The sequence below is a fragment of the Esox lucius genome, chromosome 1 (genome assembly GCF_011004845.1).
Source record: "Esox lucius isolate fEsoLuc1 chromosome 1, fEsoLuc1.pri, whole genome shotgun sequence".
Lineage (NCBI taxonomy): Eukaryota > Metazoa > Chordata > Actinopteri > Esociformes > Esocidae > Esox > Esox lucius.
Window position 1 is genome coordinate 23421219 of NC_047569.1, and position 21948 is coordinate 23443166.

At 39.5% G+C, this 21948-nt stretch overlaps 1 protein-coding gene and 1 pseudogene across 1 annotated transcript; both read right to left on the reverse strand.

Moving 5' to 3' along the window:
• Positions 1–632: 632 nt before the first annotated feature.
• Positions 633–6807, reverse strand: LOC109615674 (annotated as a pseudogene).
• Positions 6808–11438: 4631 nt separating this feature from the next.
• On the reverse strand, positions 11439–12368 carry LOC117594760 (odorant receptor 131-2-like). The gene has a single exon (XM_034293496.1). It carries the CDS (start codon positions 12366–12368, stop codon positions 11439–11441), a length of 930 nt encoding a protein of 309 aa, XP_034149387.1.
• Positions 12369–21948: the final 9580 nt, after the last annotated feature.

Sequence of the window (21948 nt, forward strand, 5' to 3'; positions counted from 1 at the left end):
GGCTTGCTCTTTTGCCTAAAACAGCAACCCGAAAGGTGTTTGCCTAAAACACAGTTTCGGACCGTTCCGGTCCATGTCAAGCACTGATTGAACCCATAGATTGATACTTCATTGGTTTAATAGCTACTTTAATATCTAGATTGCCCCAATGGTTTTGCCCATTTATTCACAAACACATTTTACTCTGTATATTCGGTCTCATTATAAACATTAATTGTCAGTAATTAAACAATTAATGCTTGTAATATCCATTTTCTTACTAAGCTAAAGAAATTGTGCATGTACGCAACCATTTATCCAGCATGGTGACATAGGTTGTCTGTGTGTCATGAAGCTCTGTGTGCACCATTTGTCAAGTTTTACATTTTAGTGACATCTAGTGTATGAGTCCACTATTTATTAGTCTTTAAAATTAAATAATCTTTATCCCAAAGTATTCTTAGATGTTAAAAATAATGTGGTTATGAATAGAAAAAGTTTACTAAACATTAAATATACTAGAAAACCAAGCTTCATAATTTTCTCCAGACAGGTTGTACTCGTTTGGTGTGTTGTAATTTACAAACAAATAGAGACGATTTAAAGGATAAAGATTTACTTGATCAGTGGCTCCACATAATTTTACCCAGGGTTTAGGGGCTCTGGGGCTGACCCTGACCACGTGTCTGTATGAACAGCACAGGATAGCTCCCCTTATGTAGCCCCTCAGGCTTCTGTCTCTCAGGCCGTAAATAAGTGGGCTGAGGAAGCGGGGGAAGCAGAATGAAGCAGAAGTAGTTTAAGAAGGACATGTGCTCCAGCAGCAGACCAGCAATAAGGCTCTCTGTGATCGGTTGAGTGAAGGCAATTATGGCCACGTAAAGCTCCAGGGACATAGCAGCCAGGATAAGAGGAGTGTTGAGGAAGGTAGCAGTAGAAAAGAAGAGTAGAGGAGCACAATAGACCATGGCAAACCTAACATTCACCATGACAAAAAGTAAGAGGAGAATACTGTGGATGTGAGGAGCTGCAGGGTGTCGTTGATCAGTATGTAAGCAGACAGTATATAGAGGGAGTTGTTCAGGAACTGTCTGTTGGAGGCAAATGTGTGAAGCGTAACCACAATGACACAGAGGGAGATGCAGAAAATAGAAATCACCACACACCCCTTGATTATTAGAGATTGCCCCAGTTTTGAGTTGGTGGCATTGCTGATAAGGTCAGTCAAACGTTTTGCATTATGGTCTGCTTCAGAAATAGTTTATATCTGCAAATTTGAAAGGTGGCTTTACATAGACTTTACATAGAACATTAATGACAACAAACGATTTAGCATTCATAAACTAACTAAATGTCATGTTACTGTTTCTTCATTACTTTTTGGGAAAACATACACTGTATGGTCAAAAGTATGTGGACAAAAGTATAATGTCCTACAGACACCGGGCCACCAGCTTTTGCTGCTTTTCTCATAATCTCAATTTGCATGAGCTCATTTGCATCTCAGGCGGCTTTCCACCAGTGTCCCGACTGCTTTACGCTGGTGGCTAGCCGCCGAAGAGAGGACGTGCGCTGTGATCTGCTGTATCTGCTTGTGTTGCCATTTTCTTCCAGCAGAGATGCTATTGTACCCCTTTTATTCTCGTACTGATTATTTGTATAAACTTTTTAAAATATTGTCAAATGTTAGTGTACAGAATTTTGGTCAACATTGGTAGTTTATAAATGAAATAGACTTTGACGTTTGCACTATTGCTTGTGTAAAGGACCTTTGTGTAGACTTGCACAGTAAACAGATAGAAACAGCCGTCTCTCGCCATTGCTTAACATCACTTTTTCCCCGAACTAATGGCCATTTTCCAATGCATGGTACCGGCTCAACTACTCACATATAGCCTCGACTTTAATCGCTTTATGTGGGACAGTTCTTTATTGTGTTTAAACACTGCCATGTCCGTAGATGGCGCTGTAGCAAATGTGAATTGCACGTAAGGCAAGACAATTGCAAGCTAGGAATACCACGTTCTATTAATGTGAAAACTGGATCGTTTTAATGACTTGGTTCTTTAAGTCCCGTTCAGGAAAAGGAACAACCCTTTTTCAAAGGGTGTGAGGTATAAACTATATGCTCTGATTTGGACAATACAACATGTGGATTATGACATTGTTTTACTACAATTTGATGAACAAGATTTTTTTGGACATTGGACTGAACATGATTGAACGCAGAGTCACCTACATAGCTATGGTGAGTTCTGTTCTGCAATATTATAAATAAGTGTTGTTAGGTTACTGAGTAAGAACCAGGCGTGTGTATTGACAGAGGAGCGAAAATCGTTCCAGCGTGGGCCCCTACCACCCTAAGGACGCACATCAACACCACAACACCCTGTGGATTGCAGCCCTGGAAGAATGTGAATTACATGTTGATCTCATAATTGCTGCAATGTTTACTTGGTTTCACCATATTTACCTGTTCACCAACTTATGTTTATGTTTAGGATGGAGCAAGCACAGTACTCCAAGGCCCCAATGAGGTACTCCAAACCACCATGTGGAGGACTGCTACATAGGTATGTGTGGGTTCAGTCACTTAACCCAGATGCTTAACATGTTATTAAAGCATGTTGCTACCAATTTTATTAGTCAATTTAATTTTAAGGGCAAAAAGGCAGAGGTTGGGGGAAGTTTTAGCTCTTCACGTGAAGGTATGAATGAACATTTTTGCGGACACTGCGATTTGAGTTCTGATTGAAAAATAAGCAGATATTTAGGACTGAATACTGAATGTCTGTCTTTACTTTCTGAACATTTGGAGAAGATCAAGCTGTCAAGCCAAGGGCACAGCTGGCTCTACAATTAGGTAAAAACAAGACTATAGTTGCGCTAGAATGTTGTCTTCATGAAACATTTCATTTGTCTTGAATGCAATTCTCAAAATCATGTCAGACCATTTAAGTACAATATCTGATTACTGTATTACAGGAGCCATAAGGAAGAATCCTTCCAACCGGGATGCCACTGACGAGGCTGTCCAGAACCAGGTCCCCAGGTACCAGAAAGGGGCAGCTGACCGTGCAGGTGGGAGAAGACGTTGCAGCGGTACAAGGGACCTGCTGTGAATATGAATTACATCTTCAGCACAACCAATATTGCTGCTAATCTACAGTACTCTTTTTTATTATTTAATAAATAATGTACAGTGTAATGTATGTGTTTGCATTATCCTCTTAATATATTTAAAGCTGTGAGGGAAGGTTCTTAATTCTGACTAGTTGTTGTCACCGTTCATAAGCTTATTGCACTGACGTATCTATAATATTCAATAACTATCGATTGCTGCTAAATCACACTTATGTATATTACTGCAAAAATTGCCTTTGTTTATTTTGTATTTTATTATGTTTATTTTGTACATTCAAATACTGGAATTTTACTATATCTGATGCTGGACATGTTTTCTTGCACAATTTTTTTGTATGCATTCTGCACTATTTTAAATGAATTGTTTATATTTTATTCAGTTTGTTGTCATTTGTTATATGACCAAAATTATTGTAAAGGATTATTATAAATAAAACCTAATATTTGGGTGTGAGGCATCCCGCTGGGTTTAGAGCATAAAAGTGTCTAGCTCCCTCCATCTTGCAGGACAGATTCAGACTTTGATTTGTCGGTCCATAACACTTTTTTCCGATCTTCCTCTGTCCAGTGTTTGTGTCTTTTGCCCATCTTAATATTTTATTTTAATTGGCCAGTCTGGGATATGGCTTTTTCAATGCAACTTTGCATCCTGGAGTCGCCTCATCACTGTTGACATTGAGACTGGTATTTTGCGGGTACTATTTAATGAAGCTGCCAGTTGAGGACCTATGAGGACCTACGAGACTGACGAGTTTACGAAAGTTATTTGTTTCTGGCCATTCTGAGCCTGTAATCAAACCCACAATTTCTGATTCTCCAGATAACTGTGTAAAGGCCAGTTTTATTGCTTTAATCAGTAAAACAGTTTTCAACTGTGCTATGATAATTGCAAACAGATTTTTGCCGGATCGTGTAAGCAGAGCCGGCTAAGAAGTGCGAATGTCTCTTACTCAGACAGTTTACGGTTATATTACGACTGTTTCTGGTGGATGCTTTTGGGGTTAGGATAGACAAACACATTTGCTGGCTTAACAACGTAGTTACGTTACAGTAAGATTTAACTGATACTGTGTATGATTATATTGCGACTGTTTCTGGCATGGAATGGTTCATCTTCAGTCTTGCTAGCGATTGCTCAATTCTTATGATTATTCCTAGGAAGTTAGTAGATACTTGTAAGCCTATTACTGGCTAATATGCTGTTAAAACAGCCAGTGGCAAAAGCAACACAGTTCAGAGACGCTATGTTGGGGGTAAACTTAATAATAAACATTAGTCAGTTTAACACAATCCTCAATGGATTCTAGCGACTGCTGAAACATGTAATGCTGTGGTGTAGTGGTTAAAGACAGTGCCTCTCATGTGGAAGACCTACATTTGAATGACTATTCCAGTAAGTTAGTAAATACTGTAAAGCTTATTACTGGCTAATATGCTGTTAAAACGGCCAGTGGCTAAAGCAATACATAGCCGCTATTTGTGGTGGAGGTAAACTTAGTAAGAAACATTAGTCAGTTTAACTGTATCAATGTAATTCACAAATGGCCAATTAACTATTAAAACGTCCAGTGGCAAAAGAGGATTTGTTTAGGATAGAGGCGAGGCTATACGGACACCTGGCAAATGTACAGCTCTGTGGTGTAGTGGTTAACGACACAGCTTTTCATGTGGGTGACCTGGGATTGAATCTCGAGAGGGCCACACCTTCAATTGCGGGCGGCTGAACTAGGCTTGCTGGTTCATTCTTTAATGATCAATCAATCAGCCTTTTAAAATGACTTACTTGGATTAGCAAACAGCATGCCATTGGAACACAGAACGGATGATTGCTGATAATGGGCTTTTCTGATGAATTGTATGTTATTTTAATGGACCCAAAAAATTTTTTTGCTTTTCTTTAAAAAACATGGAACATGGATTTCCAAGGGACCCCAACATTTTGAACAGTAGTGTAACTACTGAAATGTATGTGGTCCCTGCTGGAGTAATACTGTATCTCCACCTGTGTCCCTGTAAATATTTTTAGAGACTGTCCATTCTTCTTGTAAAATACTACTAAAGCTTGCTGTTTTATATGAATTTGGAAAATGGTACTGTACAGATGTAGTCAACTGGAAGCCTTGGACTTTATAATGGACAGCAATAGGAGAAATGTTCTGTTTTTACTTACATTTTACAGTGTAGGGACACGAAACTTACAACAGATGTGATACATTAAATAAAAAACAGAAAATCCCCATTTCAGTTGAGATTTCTTTCTAATTTGAAAAAGTAAATACGTAAATGACCTTTTTAAATATTTTATTAGAACAAATTTCTTAAGAAGTAGTGAATTGTACAAAGAGAGCGAGAGTGCCAAAATACCAAGTTTGAATGTGTAGGCCTACTAGGTATGTTTTGAAAGGGACCCATTTTTTGTTTTGTATGTTAGGGGACAAGTAATTCTCCCTTAACTACTGGGCCCCACAAACAACTGTTGATTTTTGGACCCCTGTACTGTTAATGCCACCCTATCGAACATTTGAATGTCAAATAACAATGTAAAAATAAATGTTTTCGAACAAAACAATATTGATTAAAAATTTGTAAAATATAACCTGCATGCATATTTGACAATGCTGACAAAACTGTGCCATAAAGCAACACATAAAACACCTCTGGATCCTCTTACAATATTACAATATTTTTTTCTAATAAAACATTCAGTATTACACAAAAACAGCATTTACCCTACAGGTGTACATGTGATTTTCTTTCTCCATTTTAGATTTGGCTTGTCCATATTAAATGTAATAACTTTTGAATGTCCAAACAGGGCATAATATTTCAGAACCACCATAAAATCCTTATCTCTTAATCCATATACAAGTGGACTCAGACATCGAGGGGCAAGAAAAAAACATATATAATCAAAGTACCTAAGTTCTATATACAGATTCATATTGATCGTCATTACTGTAGATTCTATCAGAGGACACCAGAACTGGATCAAACAAAGGAGAAGCTGGAAGCCATGGAGAATAACTGTCCTCAGGCCCTTATTGGTGGATGTCTTTCTCTCTGATGAGGCAGCCCTGGCCACCCCCATGATCAGGGACATGACTAGGAAGTACAACTGATACAGAGCTGAGTTGAGGTGACCCTGCCAGGGGAAAACAATCATCTTCTCCACACTGCAGCTTAGAGGATTGGTGTAGAACCTCAAGGACACAGCTGAGAAGTGGATGGAAATCATGATGATCCAAATAACAGAGCTGAGAGCCTGGATAAGTAGGATGCTGTAGATGGCCCTCAAAGCTCACTGTGCCGCAGAGGCATGCAAATCGCCACATAACGCTCCAGGCTCATGGCTGTTAGTGTCAGTGGTGTGGCAGCTGTCAGGTGTCCTAAGATAACCACCAAAAATATACGCAGCCCACCTGTTATTGATACCCTGGAGAAGCTCATCACAAGCAATGCATCCGACAAAGCTAAATATATACTGTCACCGACTAGTGTGTGAGCAAAGAAGATGTACCGCGTGTTGGTAAAAAAGGCAGCTTTTTTAAAGAAGGTCAAAATCATGAGGGAGTTGACATAAAGAAAGATGGCAATTAACACTTGGACGATCACCATTCTGACAGACACAGGTATTACTGTTGGAAGAACAAGACCTCCCTCACTGTCCTTGCTTGTATTCTGCATTAAAATTCCTTTAGAAAAGATAATAATAATGTCATATCAATCACAATGTCAGTATGAGGATAGTAGTCAAACATGAAATTAAACCATAAATAGAACCTACATCTATCATCAGTCTAGATCATTTTACTAGGCTATATACAATGTCAGCAGAAGCTTTCTGAAATAAACATGGTCTTACTGTAGTCCTTGAATAACAAGTACCCAACAATAACTATTGTAAAATAACTATGCTGATTTTGTGTCTTTGTGTCTTGCTTATTCTCCTCCTGTCTCTAACTAAGACAACATCACTGATTTCCCAACCTTTATAGTAAAAAAACAACACTGGCCATAACTCTCCAGAGATCTAGCAAATATTAAGTTCACAATCAAGAGCTGGTTAAACATTTGTCTGCTAGCGGTAAACTGTTATATATTAAGTATCATGAGAGATGAAGATAGCATTTGTCAGGGGAAAATTTTGTCATGTCAGGAATATAAAGTTGTGCTCAAAAGTTTACATACCCTTGGAGAATTGGTAATATATGTACCATTTGTAAAGAAAACATGAGTGAGCAGGCAAAATACAGTATTACATCTTTTATTTCTTATGGAATTCACATTCAACTGTAGGGCATAACAGAATGGCACAATCATAAAACAAATCATGGCAAGAAAGAATAAAATTAACTGACCCCTGTTCAAATGTCTGCATAACCTTAATTCTTCTTAATACTGTGTATTGCCCCCTTTAGCATCAATGACAGCATGTAGTCTTTTGCAATAGTTGTATATGAGGCCCAGAAGTCTTGCAGGTGGTATAGCTGCCCATTGGTCTTGGCAAAATGCTTTAAGGTCATTCAAAGTCTTTAGTCGTCTTGCATGAACTACGCATTTGAGATCTCCCCAGAGTAGCTCAATGATATTAAGGCCAGGAGACTGTGATGGCCACTCCAGAACCTTCACCTTTTCCTGCTGTAACCACTGGAGGGTCAACTTGTCCTTGTGATTAATAACACGTGCTGGAAAGTCCAAGACCGTCCCATGTGCAGCTTTGCAGATACATGTATTTATTTTTACTGTTATTTGTTTGTTATTGCCTACATATTCTTTTTTAGATTTTTCAGTATATCTTTTATTATCTTTACTATCTATCCATCTTACCTTTTAACACTGCATTGTTGGAATAGGGACCATAATACATTCCACTATCATTATGATTTACAAGATTTTTCATGTTTTTATGTTATAGTTTCATATGTATTATTTTTAGGACCTACAGTATATATTTTAAATGTATTTCAAATGATTAGAAACTGGCATTTACTGCTTTTGTGGACAGACCATCCCTCAACCAAGTCAGCACATTGGAGGAGCAACCAAAGAGCAACTAACTAGAACAAGCAACCAACCTCTAGAAATGAAACTTAAGGAAACTGGGCTTGTCCATGGGGGTTGGCAAAACATCAACGTTCTTGCCCATGGTTCTGAGTGGCATAGCCACAAGATTATGAAGTGTTTCCGTTTTTGTAGGTTTAATTTATTATTTTTGTGATCATTTTACGAAAGGGGATGGTATGCACATTTTTTACCGTAAAGGCAAACGTCAAGCCAGCGTTGATTTGTTATACCTGATTCCAACTAAACTACTTAAGAAACTACATCCTGTGCTTGGTCCTCTGATGTTGAACATAATACATTCATCCAAATGCATACCAATCTCACTAAATGTAGCAGAAAAAAGTAAAATAAAAACAGAATAAAATAACTCAATGCCTTGATGTCCTATTGCTTCTTCATCTTAGTGCTGCCTTCTACACCATTAGTCACTCCCTTCTATTGGAGCGATTGGAAACCTATGTTGGGCTAAGCGTACACGTTTTTACCTGGTTTCGATTTTATTTATCAGAAAGATATCTGTTCATGTGTGTGGATTGCCTGTCCACTGACAAGTCAAAGGTATGTTTTGGTGTTCCTCAAGGCTCAGTTTTGGGACCATTATTGTGGTCACTGTATATGCTGCCTCTGGGTGATGTCATCCGTACCACAATGTCAATGTTCACGGTAATGCTGAAGACACACATTTGTATATTTTAATGAAACATGAAGCTCCTAACTTAGCTACTCTGGAAGTATGTGTTTCAGACATAAGGAAGAGGATGAGAGAGAACTTCTTCATTTTTCACTCAGAAAAAAATAAAATGCTTGTTTTACCCTAGAAACAGAGTTTTATTTACAGATTTCACCTTGAAGCTTGATGATTGTATGGTTTGATTCCAAAAAACTGTGCGAGACCTTGGCATTACCCTCAACCCTGATCTCTTCGATGATGAACATATAAAGTGCATTTCAAGTGCGTCTTCTATCCATCTTTGGAACATTGCAAAAGTCAGAGATTTGTCATGAGAAAATTCTCCAGCAAAATGAATCAATTATTTGGATTTACATTCCACACTTGTTGCCTTTGCCAGAAGGGCTCTCTGGGAAAGGCAACAAGGGCTACTGGGATTTCCTCTCTCCAATGCCATTTGGGGGCGGAGTCACTGGCTTGCTGTTATTCTCTGCTGCAGCCGTCATGCAATGGGAGTGAACTGTGGGCAATAATCAGCCCTCTTTCAGGGTGGCTTTTGTTGGTTGGTGTCCCTGTAGTTGATGCTTGGCCAAGTGGGTGGAGTGAGTGACTTCCTATTCGGGGTTACTCTCGGATAGGGTCACAGTATCACTGGAACCCCCTGTCTCAGCCCCAAGGATTTATGCTACTATGTTATTTACCCGGTGTAGTAAGGGAGTAGGGTGTCTAACTTTCCTTGTGTCCTCTTCTGGTTTAACTTAGGAGGACATGAGCCATTGGACCACACCTAGGGACTACCAGGCCCAGAGGACTCATAGCTGTCCGAATCATCCTGGTTTTGTTGCAGATCAACTAGCTCATAATACTTGACGATTTCAGCTGCGAAATGGGCTCTAAATTTTTTTGGGGATTGAATTCACCTGAAAGATTGGTTAACCTGGCAGCTTGTACAACATCTGGATCTTGGGCGATTTAATTCAAATTACTAGATCAGAATTGGGCTACCTTTGTAAATCCATTAATAAAAATGACTGTTCTTGAATACAACCATTAGCCAAGGCCAAAGACAAAATAGTTCCAGTGGAATTGACTTGACCAAGGATGAAGATATTTTATAAACATTATGCTTAGATGTTGAGTGTGTGCCATAAGGTTTCTATGCATAGAAACATATTTAATTGACTTTTGTTGTCATAGTTTGTCATGCGATTGTATTTCTGTGTATTGTGACAGTCATCCAGCTCCTGGTTCTGCAACCTGCAACTCATCATTAGATTTTTGTTGCATGTGCTGTCTTGTGCTTATGTAAGTAGAATATAAAATATTGAAGAATGCTAAATAACATTTTAATTAGCTGATTTCCATTATATAGTGTTGTAGGCAGAATTAATGGACCGCAATTACTGGAGCTCGGCCCAGTTTTGTATTCAAATGTCCTAACTAGCTTAAAGTTAATTTTTAGAAATATATAAACATCCAGATACAGTTTTGATACCTAGAATGTTTTAATGTTTGTAGGAGGTGAAACTGTACAATAAATCAGAGTCATTATCCAATCTGAGAGACAGTCACCATAGTGCCAAAAACAAAATAGATTAATAAATTATGAAGCTCAACTTCTGTAAAACCTCACATAGGTAAATTTACCTCTAGATGGCTCAATTTACACCTTGACTAGAATCAACTTACTCCTATCCCTACCCAAAATTCAAGCTGGTAAAATAGCAAATTTCAATATTCAGCCCAAAACAATAGTTAGATTATAATAATAAAGAACATTTATGTTTAATGTTTGCTGCATGGGGAATTCCTCAAATGTTGTTTCGGGAAAGACCTAGTATAATCTAGAGACCAAGATGTGTTAATCAATGCACTCAACTATCCACATTAGGTATTGTTTTAAGAAAATATTCGGATGGTTGACAAATTCAAGAAAAAACATGAATTTACAAAAACAAATGCTTCCATAGAGGTGAACTGAATGGTACAATAAAGCAATGAACATCCTATCATGTTCTGTAGGGTAAATAAAAGTGCAAAGCAGGCCCATTTTGGATTGGATTTTGGATCAAGTTGGCAAGAGAAAAGGACCTAAGTGACTTTGAAAGAGGGTTCATTATGGGTCTCTTCCCGGATGTGAATGCTTCCATTCGCTGGGCACGAACAGTCACTGAATGATTCAATGAGCATGAAAAGGATTTGAAACATGCTATTGCCTTCACTGTCACCAGATCTCAACCCAGTTGGGAGATCGTGGACCGATGTGTTAGACAGGGCTCTCCATCACTGTCATCAACTCACCAAATGAGGGAATATCTTTTGGATGGATTGTGTTCCTTCCCCCCAGTAGAGTTCCAGAGACTCATAGAATCTATGGAAATGCGCATTGATGCTAACTAAATATTCCAAGATTGTGATTATTTATAATTAAATTCATGTGATAACATGATTTAAAAAGTATGTTTTGTATATTTATTTGTAAAATCTAAAACTCTAAAGCCATTATTAGTGACTACAAATAAAGCTTATTTTGCAGTTAACATTTTACAGGATGTTACAGTCTTTTCATATGATCAGCTATTTATAGTGTAATTCTGTAATTCCATCCACAAAATACATAATGTCTCAATGCAAGAAAAAAAGTTTCATCCCTTAGGCCATAGACAAGTGGACTCAAACATCGGGGGGCCAGAATAAAAACAATGTAATCAAAGAATCTCACATCAATGTACAATTGCAAATCAATAGGCAGGATGGCAGCTTCTGTGAAAGGGCACCACAGCTGGATCAGACACAGGAACAACTGGACAGCATGGAGAATCACAGTTGTGCGACCTTTAGATGAATACTTCTTACGGTCTGATGATGCCTCTTTGGCCACTGCCATTATTTTAACATAGGTGAAAACAATAGTGATTACCATGATCAGAAAATATAACTGATTAATAGCCGATCTAAGATGTCTCTGCCAATTGTGTGCAATAAGAATCTCTGCTGAACAAAGCTTATGCTGTTCATAGAAGCTCAGAGGGACCGAGGCGAAGAAGATGGAAACAGTGATCATGGGCTGTATGGCACTGATGCTGTGAATTAAGAAGATACAGTGAATGCTTCTGCGCCGAGTGGAAAGCTCTCCGTGACGCAAAGGCATGCAGATGGCCACATAGCGCTCCAGACTCATGGCTGTCAGTGTCAGCGGGGTCACAAATGTTAACTCACTCATTAAAACACAGAAGACAACACACGCCACAGCCGGCATGGTGACCTTAAAGTAAGTCAGGAGTAGCAAGTTATTAGTCATGATTAGGAACAGACAGTCAGTTAGCAGTGTGTGAGCAAAGAAGATATAACGTGTTTTGTATTTAAATGTGTCTTTTTTAAAGAAGGTGAAGATGAGCAGACAGATGATGGTAATAAAGATTGCATTCATCACCTGGACGATTAGGATTCTGTCAACAGCCAGTTGTAGAGAAGAGCCGCTGCCACCACCTGTAGCATTGGTTACCGCCATGTCACACGCTGTAACAGCCAGTGACAAAAGGTTATGTGCAGCAGGCCTATCTATGGCCAGTAACTGTATTTCAGAAACATGTTAAAACAATTACATTTAAGCATGAATTTATATTAACCCTGTAACAATAGATAACACATACCATAGCAGCACTGTACGAAGTGGTAATTTTCAAAGTGCCTCCTCTTGAGCCCTCAGACAAGACTGCCCTGCATGAGGTCTTTATAGTGTTTCACCTATTGGGTATTTCTCAAAGGAATGGTGTCATTAATCATTAGATTAACCTCATCCCCTCATTTAAATTAACAATATTAGAGTGGGGACCAATATATGTAATTCTTTAGATACTGGGAAATTATATTATTTGATCCAAATACCTTTATCAAACTGGTAGGTCAATTATTTTACGAGTTGTCCCAAACTTATGAGTTGCATAACAAAAGTCTCAAACTTCAGTGTTAGAAATCAGCTGTTTCGTATAGTGGCTGAAATAATTATTGAATACCTGGTTGTCAAGGGAGGGAGTAATTAAATTATTTATTGCAGCATTTGATAGTCTATTAGCTCCAGATTTTACAGGCTCAGTCTATTCTCACTGTAATCCCAGTTACAATCTGATATATACATTGAAGGTGTGTTTACCTAGCAAAGATCAAGTTTCCAAGACAGTAACCCCCATGCCAAATGGTCAATGTAAAAATTCCTGTGGTTATCAGAGCGCAACCTACAGAGAGAATCTAAACAGAGAGGTTTCTGTTGTTCTCATTATCCAGGCATATTCACTTATTGTACTTGTTAATGCTCAGATTCCACAGTCCTCATGGCACACAGCATGTCTCCTTAACGTTCAAAACTAATCACCAGGGCTTGACCTTGGCACCCGCGAGTAGAATTTGGCTGTGGCGTGTAACGCAGTCACTCTTACTAGCCACTTTGGCGGATGGCAATCTATACACAGGCTTTTTCCTGCATTCAAAGATCATCAAAGGCAACAGCCTTCCCAAAATCTCACACCGCCTGTGTGTGTTGGCATGGTGAAACATGATTTTGAGCTCATATAGAAAACAAAACACTGCACATAAAAAGATGGTAGGAGGAAACTTTTTCCATATTGAGTGTTGCCAGGTGGGGTGTGTTTCCAATTCAATTGGGCTATTTTGAAAGGCCTTGGGTGGGTCGATTTTTTTCCGGACTCTTCGGCAGAATACAGTTTACGGTCAATGAAATCTGGCATCCTTGCATACAGCACCACACGCGTCTAGACATTGAGGAGATGAGTAATGTCAGGAAAACAAATGGATCCCAGTTTTCTTTTACACCCAAGCATGTCAAAATATTCCATTAAAACATAATAATCTCAAACTTTTAAGGTGACTTCTAGTAGCCTAAAATCACAGATTTGTTTTTAAAGAGATATCGCGAGACAAACGAAGATGACTGGTGGAAAGACCATCAGACTAGGGTATATACTAATCACCTAAAACATTAGGCTATATATGCAATACAAAGTAAAAAAAATATATAATTAACATATTTAAGTTACTAACAATATAAAAATATGAATGTGAAGACGCTGGATAAGCGACTGCAGCAGAGCCGGGTACAGCTGATGGAAGTCGAGGAAGATAAACAACGTGGCGTCAAGGATGGAGAAAAAATTATTCGTTTTTTATGCATGTCTATATTAACAAGAACATAGCATAACAAAAATAGACAACAATAATATTGACTGCGATTAATTATAAAGCTGATGGGTGATTTCATATTTCTTTTTAAATAACATGTTAATAGTTCTACGTTATGTTAAGAATAAATATATTGCTTGCATATTTTGGTTGATATTAGAGAGGACATTGTAGCGTGCATTAGCTGCTCAAGTGGACATGGACAACAGGGCAGATGTAACACTATAACAGTTGTCTTTTTCAAGTGTGTATCCACATTATATAAAGTATTTCACAGAGAGGTGTCTGGTAGAGTGGGGTACCACCTTTGCCCAATAGTGATTGAACCAGTGAACAAGACAGGCTAAGATGTAGCACACCATAGTCAGATTTTATCAAATAAAACGTAATTCCCCAACAATAAAATGGTGGCAAGTGAAAATGCTGAGTGGCTAGTAACACTGAGCAAAAAAGTGAATGTCAAGCGCTGCTAATCACCATGTGGATTCTTCATTCTACCACTTATACAATACATAAGGAGAGAGAAAACACAATACTTTAACCATTTGTATGACAACCATGAGACTATTTTACCAGATTAGAAAATCATTGTACCAATTTCCAATTCATCACTAGGTTTCAGATGCACGTGTGCTAACGAACAGCTCAGCACACAACAGATTGTTAAAGCCTACCCAAATTGTCGTGAGACCCCCAATGAGGCCTTAGGGTTTTAAAAATGATCATCAACGCAATAAATACATTTGATTTAAAATTACATAGTGAACATGAAAAAGCACAACAAAATAGGTTATTTCTTGAATACCTATTAAAACATGTTCAAGCATGACAGAAAACAGGCTATTTCGAAAGCCTATTAAAACATGCTATATACCTTCCAAGTACTTTTCAAACTACATGTAATATTCAATTAAATAAGCTTGGCTGTTACTGAGGATGGTGATCAGGTTTCCTTGATAAGTTCCAGCTTCATTTAATGGTTAGGTACGATACATTTTAGGAAATAAACATTTAAGAACTCTGAATCAATGATTATTAAAGCTCATGTGAGTTCTTAGTATCGCCCATGATTCCAGGATCCCATAAGAGAGACTCCATCTTGAGACTACCGTCGGTCGGCCAGGTGGTCAAACAAAATGAATCTTCTCCTTTTCCTCCTTACAACTGTTATCCTTTCTTGGCCATCTTAACTTTCCTTTCCTTTGTCTTCGCTCTTCGTATGTACCACACTCTCCATCTGTCCATATGCAACTTCCTCGGAATCCATCTTGTTTAGCCGGAAAAAGTTATTTTTCTTGTTGATTTCGACTCCATGTATTGTTGTTAATGATCCTTTTCGTTCTTCATGGTGTCCTATTCACGCCATTGTATTTAAATATGAACGCGTCATGCCAGAGGCTGCAGTCCTCTTCCCATTGTATTTGTACAACTGGACTGCATTATATTTTACTTGTACAAGTCGCTGTATAATCGCATAAAAGCATTGTCAACAAAATACAGTTCAGCGTTTCTCCAATTTATCCACCCCTGGAGATTTTTTTGCAAGTTTTTACTTGTGGCCTAGTCAGGGACTAACCAGGTCTTGTCTCCAATTCATCCACCCCTTGAGATATTTTACACAATGTAATTTGTGGCCCAGTCAGGAAGTAACCAGGTCTTGTCTCCATTTCATCCACCCCTTGAGATATTTTACACAATGTAATTTGTGGCCCAGTCAGGGAGTAACCAGGTCTTGTTTTCGACTACCAAACGCTTTTGCAATCTTGACAATTCGTTATATGGTGTAGTTTTACGACTCACTGTTCAGTTGTTCTCAGCAACCAGTAACCGGGAAAAACAACACAATAATGCCAGTTACAAGTGACAGGGCTGGCGGTGTGGAATCAAATGCGGACACAGAGGCAGAGAGGTGTCGTGCACAGACCTTTATAGCAGGGATAGGCAGTCTTGTGGTCGGCAGGGAGGCAGAGGTCAGAAAACTAATCGGAACACTATAGGAACAGAGGATTTGGCTGGTTCGAGGTCGGGGGCAGGCAAAGGTCGTAACGAGGTGGTCCACAAGGCAGAAGCACAGGGGGCAGGCAGGATCAGGGTCAGGGACAGCTGGGGTTTGGTAACTGGGAAGGCAGAGCAGAGAACGGGTAACAGGAGACAGGTAACACGGGAGTAAACACTGGAAATGCATGAAAAGACAATCTGATCTGGCAGTGGGCGAACGGAAACCACAGGCATAAATTGACAAGCGGTAACAGGAACATGGGAGACACCTGGTGGTGGGGAGGAAACAACAGCGAGACAGGTGAAACCAATCATGGCGTGACAACAAGCTGGTATATACATTGAAGGCGTGTTTACCTAGCAAAGATTAGGTTTCCAAGACAGTAACCCCCATGCCAAATGGTCAATGTAAACATTCCTGTGGTTATCAGAGCGCAACCTACAGAGAGAATCTAAACAGAGAGGTTTCTGTTGTTCTCATTATCTAGGCACATCCACCTATTGTACTTGTTAATGCTCAGATTACACAACAGTGACTGTCAGAGCAAAAACCAAGCCATGAAGTCCAAGGAACCTAGTCATGAAGTCCCACTGATCTGGGGAGGCTTATACAAAAATTGCAAAATAATTGAAAGTTCCCAGGATAACAGTGGGCTCCATAATTGTGAAATGAGAGAAGTTGGCAACCACCAAGGCTCTCCCTAGAACTGGCTGCTTGGCCTAACCAAGTAACCGGCATTAAGGAGGTGACCAAGAACCCAATGGCCACTGAGTTTCTCTGCAGAGATGGTTGATACTTTCAGGAGCACAACCATGTCCGAAGCCATCAATCAGGCCATTATGTTAGAGTCGCTAGACAGAAGCCGGTCATTAGTAAAAAAAATACATATGACATGTCATCTGAAGGATTATGAGAGAATGAGGAAAACGATGATCTGGTCTGATGAGTCCAAAATCAAAGTATTTGGCCTGAATTCTAAGAGATGCAGTGGGGAGAACAAGTATTTGATACACTGCCGATTTTGCAGGTTTTCCCACTTCCACAAGAATGCAGAAGTCCTCTTCAACTGTGAGTGACGGAATCTAAAAAAAAATCCAGAAAATCACATTGTATGATTTTTAAGTAATTAATAAGCATTTTATTGCATTACATTTGATACATCAGAAAAGCAGAACTTAATATTTGGTACAGAAACCTTGGATGGCAATTACAGAGATCATACGTTTCCTGTAGTTCTTGACCAGGTTTGCACACACGGCAGCAGAGATTTTGGCCCACTCCTCCATACAGACCTTCTCCAGATCCTTCAGGTTTCGGGGCTGTCGCTGGGCAATACGGACTTTTAGCTCCCTCCAAAGATTTTCTATTGGGTTCAGGTCTGGAGACTGGCTAGGCCACTCCAGGACCTTGAGATGCTTCTTACGGAGCCACTCCTTAGTTGTCCTGGCTGTGTGTTTCGGGTCATTGTCATGCTGGAAGACCCAGCCATGACCCATCTTCAATGCTCTTACTGAGGGAAGGAGGTTGTGGGCCAAGATCTCTGGTTACATGGCCCCATCCATCCTCCCCTCAATACGGTGCAGTCGTCCTGTCCCCTTTGCAGAAAAGCAACCCCAAAGAATGATGTTTCCACCTCCATGCTTCACGGTTGGGATGGTGTTCTTGGGGTTGTACTCATCCTTCTTCCTCCTCCAAAGACGGCGAGTGGAGTTTAGCCCAAAAAGCTCTATTTTTGACTCATCAGACCACATGACCTTCTCCCATTCCTCCTCTGGATCATCCAGATGGTCATTGGCAAACTTCAGACAGGTCTGGACATGCGCTGGCTTGAGCAGGGGGACCTTGCGTGCGCTGCAGGATTTGAATCCATGACGGCGTAATGTGTTACTAATGGCTTTCTTTGAGACTGTGGTCCCAGCTCTCTTCAGGTCTTTGACTAGGTCCTACTGTGTAGTTCTGGGCTGATCCCTCACCTTCCTCATGATCATTTATGCCCCACGAGGTGAGATCTTGCTTGGAGCCCCAGACAGAGGGAGATTGACCGTCATCTTGAACTTCCACCATTTTCGAATAATTGCGCCAACAGTTGTTGCCTTCTCACCAAAGCTGCTTGCCTATTGCCCTATAGCCCATCCCAGCCTTGTGCAGGTCTACAATTTTATCCCTGATGTCCTTACACAGTTCTCTGGTCTTGGCCATTGTGGAGAGGTTGGAGTCTGTTTGATTGAGTGTGTGGACAGGTGTATTTATACAGGTATCGAGTTCAAACAGGTGCAGTTAATACAGGTAATGAGTGGAGAACAGGAGGGATTCTTAAAGAAAAACTGACAGGTCTGTGAGAGCCGGAATTCTTACTGGTTGGTAGGTGATCAAATACTTATGTCATGCAATAAAATTAACATTAATTATTTAAAAATCATACAATGTTATTTTCTGGATTTTTGTTTTAGATTCCGTCTTTCACAGTTGAATGTACCTATGATAGAAATTACAGACCTCTACATGCTTTGCAAGTAGGAAAACCTGCATCACCTGTATCAAAACTTTTTCTCCCCACTGTACAACTGGGCGAAAACAAGATACCACTCATCTCCTGGCTAATCCACCCCTATGGTGAAGCATGTTAGATGGGAGCATCATGCTATTCGAAAACCGTTTAGCAGCAGGGAATGGGAGACTGGTCATGGGCCACTGGGGCTTCACGACCCATCATGAAGTGGTTGCACTACTGGGCCTGACCTTTGTTCTTTTTACTGTTTATCAGTTTTTCTCTGTGCTGGTCCCTTCTGATAATGTTGAAGGGACAATTAATAGAAATCCTCTGTGGCTTGTTAAAAGACTTGAAAGTCATTAAAGATTAAAGGCATTAATTATTAAACAATCAGTCAGCAGCACCTAATAAGCATTGTTTGTTTTATAAAAGAAATAACTGTCGTTGTTCTGTAGGGAGAGCTGTGGCTTAGTATGTACTCTCTAATATCAGGCTTAATTAGGCTATATTTAGATAGAGATCTGAGTTGTCCTAATGAGCCCCTCAGTCTCCAGAATCTGGTGATGACACTCACTAGTATCAAAGCAGACACTAGTCCTTAAACCTTCAATCTCATAATGACATACTGTACATCCATGTAAGAAAACAACATATCAACAACATCTACACCATATCATCATCATGGTATATTAAAGACTATAATCATGAAACATTATACTAGATGTTTCTGATGTGTTTATTAACAAGCACTGGAACCAAATGTAATTATTTGACAGAATGTAAAGGCTTTTGTCTCTACAACAGACACAATCTGTTCAAACTGAATAAGGACCCCAAAAAGTAACTGCACAGAAAAGATGACTCCAGGGTAGAATCATAAAGAAAGAAATAGAATGCCAATTCAGTGTGGCAACCCTGAAAATGTTGGGTCAGGATCAATACACCACAGTATCACCACAGTAAGCCAAAACATTTGACTACAAACAACAATGGTCCTGTAATCTGGAGCACCATCCTGTGGATGTGTATAGAACAGAACTACCATGAAATAAACATTTAGAATACATAAATTAGAATTAGAATTTTGGGGCTGACACAGTGTAGATCCACACAGCAGATATATTATATATATTTTTGTGATCAGTACTGTTTATTCTTTGGAACCAGGGAGAGCAACAATATACAAAACAAAGCCTAACATCCAAACATATTTCAACAATAACATATCATACCCTATGTTATTATGTGTACGTGTTAGCTTTAAAACAGTAAGATGTATCAATGCTAGCTTCAATGATTTTGGCTGGTGAGCTCTTTGATATACAGATGTTATTGAACTTTAACAACCAAACATTTCACAATGCGTTATTTGGTTCAAAAAATGACTTACAATAATTATTTTCTTACCATTTCTTAAAGCTGCTAAAACTAGCTTTTCTTAGAAATACATTTAGTTAAAGTTCCTCCCATCGGGTGCAAAGATGTGAAGTGAATCAGCCAATGGAAAAGGTTTGTAGATAAATGTTATTCCAAATCATTTGTTACTGAGCCTCTCAACCATCTCTTTCTACTACAATGACTTGAAGGCCTGTCAGTTTCAGGGTGGGGCTTGAGCATACTACATCCCACGAAACACCTTATGTTTTCAAAGCTGTTTGAGAAAAACAAAGTCTGATCTGGCCTTTCTATTTTTGAGGCTTATGAATGGTTTGCACCTTGTGGTGAACCCTCTGTATTTGCCACCGTGAAGTCTTCTCTTTATGGTAGATTTAGATAATGATATGCCAGCCTCCTGGAGAGTGTTCTTCATTTGGCTGGATGTTGTGAAGGGGATTTTCTTTACCATGGAAAGGATTCTGCGATCATCCACCACTGTTGTCTTCTGTGGACATACTGGCCTTTTTGTGTTGCAGAGTTCATCAGTGTTATATTTTCTCAGAATGTGCCAAACTGTTGATTTGGCCACTCCTAATGTTCCTGCTATCCCTCTGATGGATTTTTTTTAGCAACCTAAGAATGGCCTGTTTCACTTGCATTGAGAAAATTTTTGACTGCATGTCTGTCAACTCCAGACCTTTTACATGCTTAATTGCTGAAGAAATAACAAAGGATTAGCCTATACCTGACCATGTAACAGCTTTTGAGTCAGTTGTCCAATTACTTTTGGTCCCTTCAAAAAGGGGGAGCTACATGTTAAAGAGCTGTAATTCCTAAACCCTTTGGAAGTGAATACACTCAAATGAAAGCTGAGATACTGCGCTTGAAGCCCAGAATAAACATTTTAACTGTAACCTTCATATATTTTGGTAAACAGACAAAATTACAAAACTTGTGTCAGTGTCTTCCCCGAGTCCGAAGATACCACTTTTGTTGTCATGGCACACATTTTGTAGACGTTTTTGAATTTCTAAGGCTAAACAAACAAAAAATCTGAAAATTTTCGGAAAACTAAAAGCCATAGATTGTAGCCCATCCTCCCCGAGTCAAAATATACAACTTTTGCTAAATGTTCCTGCCGCACTTAAGTCCACAAATGCCGGGAAGGATCGGGTGGAGGAAACTTCTGGTAAGGCAAGGTTTACTGTGAAAGGGTTTGTCGTGAGAGCGTAATCTGCAGTTGTCCTGGCCCTCTGTCATTGATGGAGTAGTCTCTTCCCTGCACCACAGTTCTCATCACAGTTCACCCATTCCAGAGCTTGCCCCTGTTAATAGTAAAAGATGAAACAAAATGTATTCATTCATACACAGAAATGGTAACATGTTTAGAATCAATGTAACAATGTTTAGGGATCCGGCATCAGCAGAGAGGAGACGGTTGTTGACATCTTTGAGGAGTACAGTTTCTGTGCTATTGATTGGCAGGAAACCTGTCTGAAGAGGCTCATACAGATTGTTTTTGAGGAGGTATGTTGGGAGCTGTGAAGCAACAATTCTTTTTTGTCTAGTTCAGGTTTCTTTAGGATGGGGGTGACGGCAGCAGCTTTGTAGCAGGAGGGGACAATTCTGTTGGAGGTGGAGTGTCTGTAACCGGTGGAGCCGAATGCAACGGAGAGACGCAAGTGTGGAGGCCATGGTTACGCAAACACACAAGACGCTGCCCAGCACTCGACAGGGTAAGACAATCAGACATTTGGAAGAACTGTGCTCTATTCATGAGATCGAGTCAATAAAGCCATTACAACTTCTCTGCTCAAATGCTGTTCTGAAAAAAAGATACGTTTTGGCGCGCCTTCCTTCAGGCTATGGTGAAAGTTACATTTATCAAGCATGGCTGACTGAAAATGGACAGGTCATTGATACGAGTGGTTATTCCTCTGATTTCAAAAATCGCAGCATCATAAGCAGGTCAAACGAGTTAAAAGCAAAGAATTTGAGATGTTCCTGACAAAAAGTTTTTCCCACCCA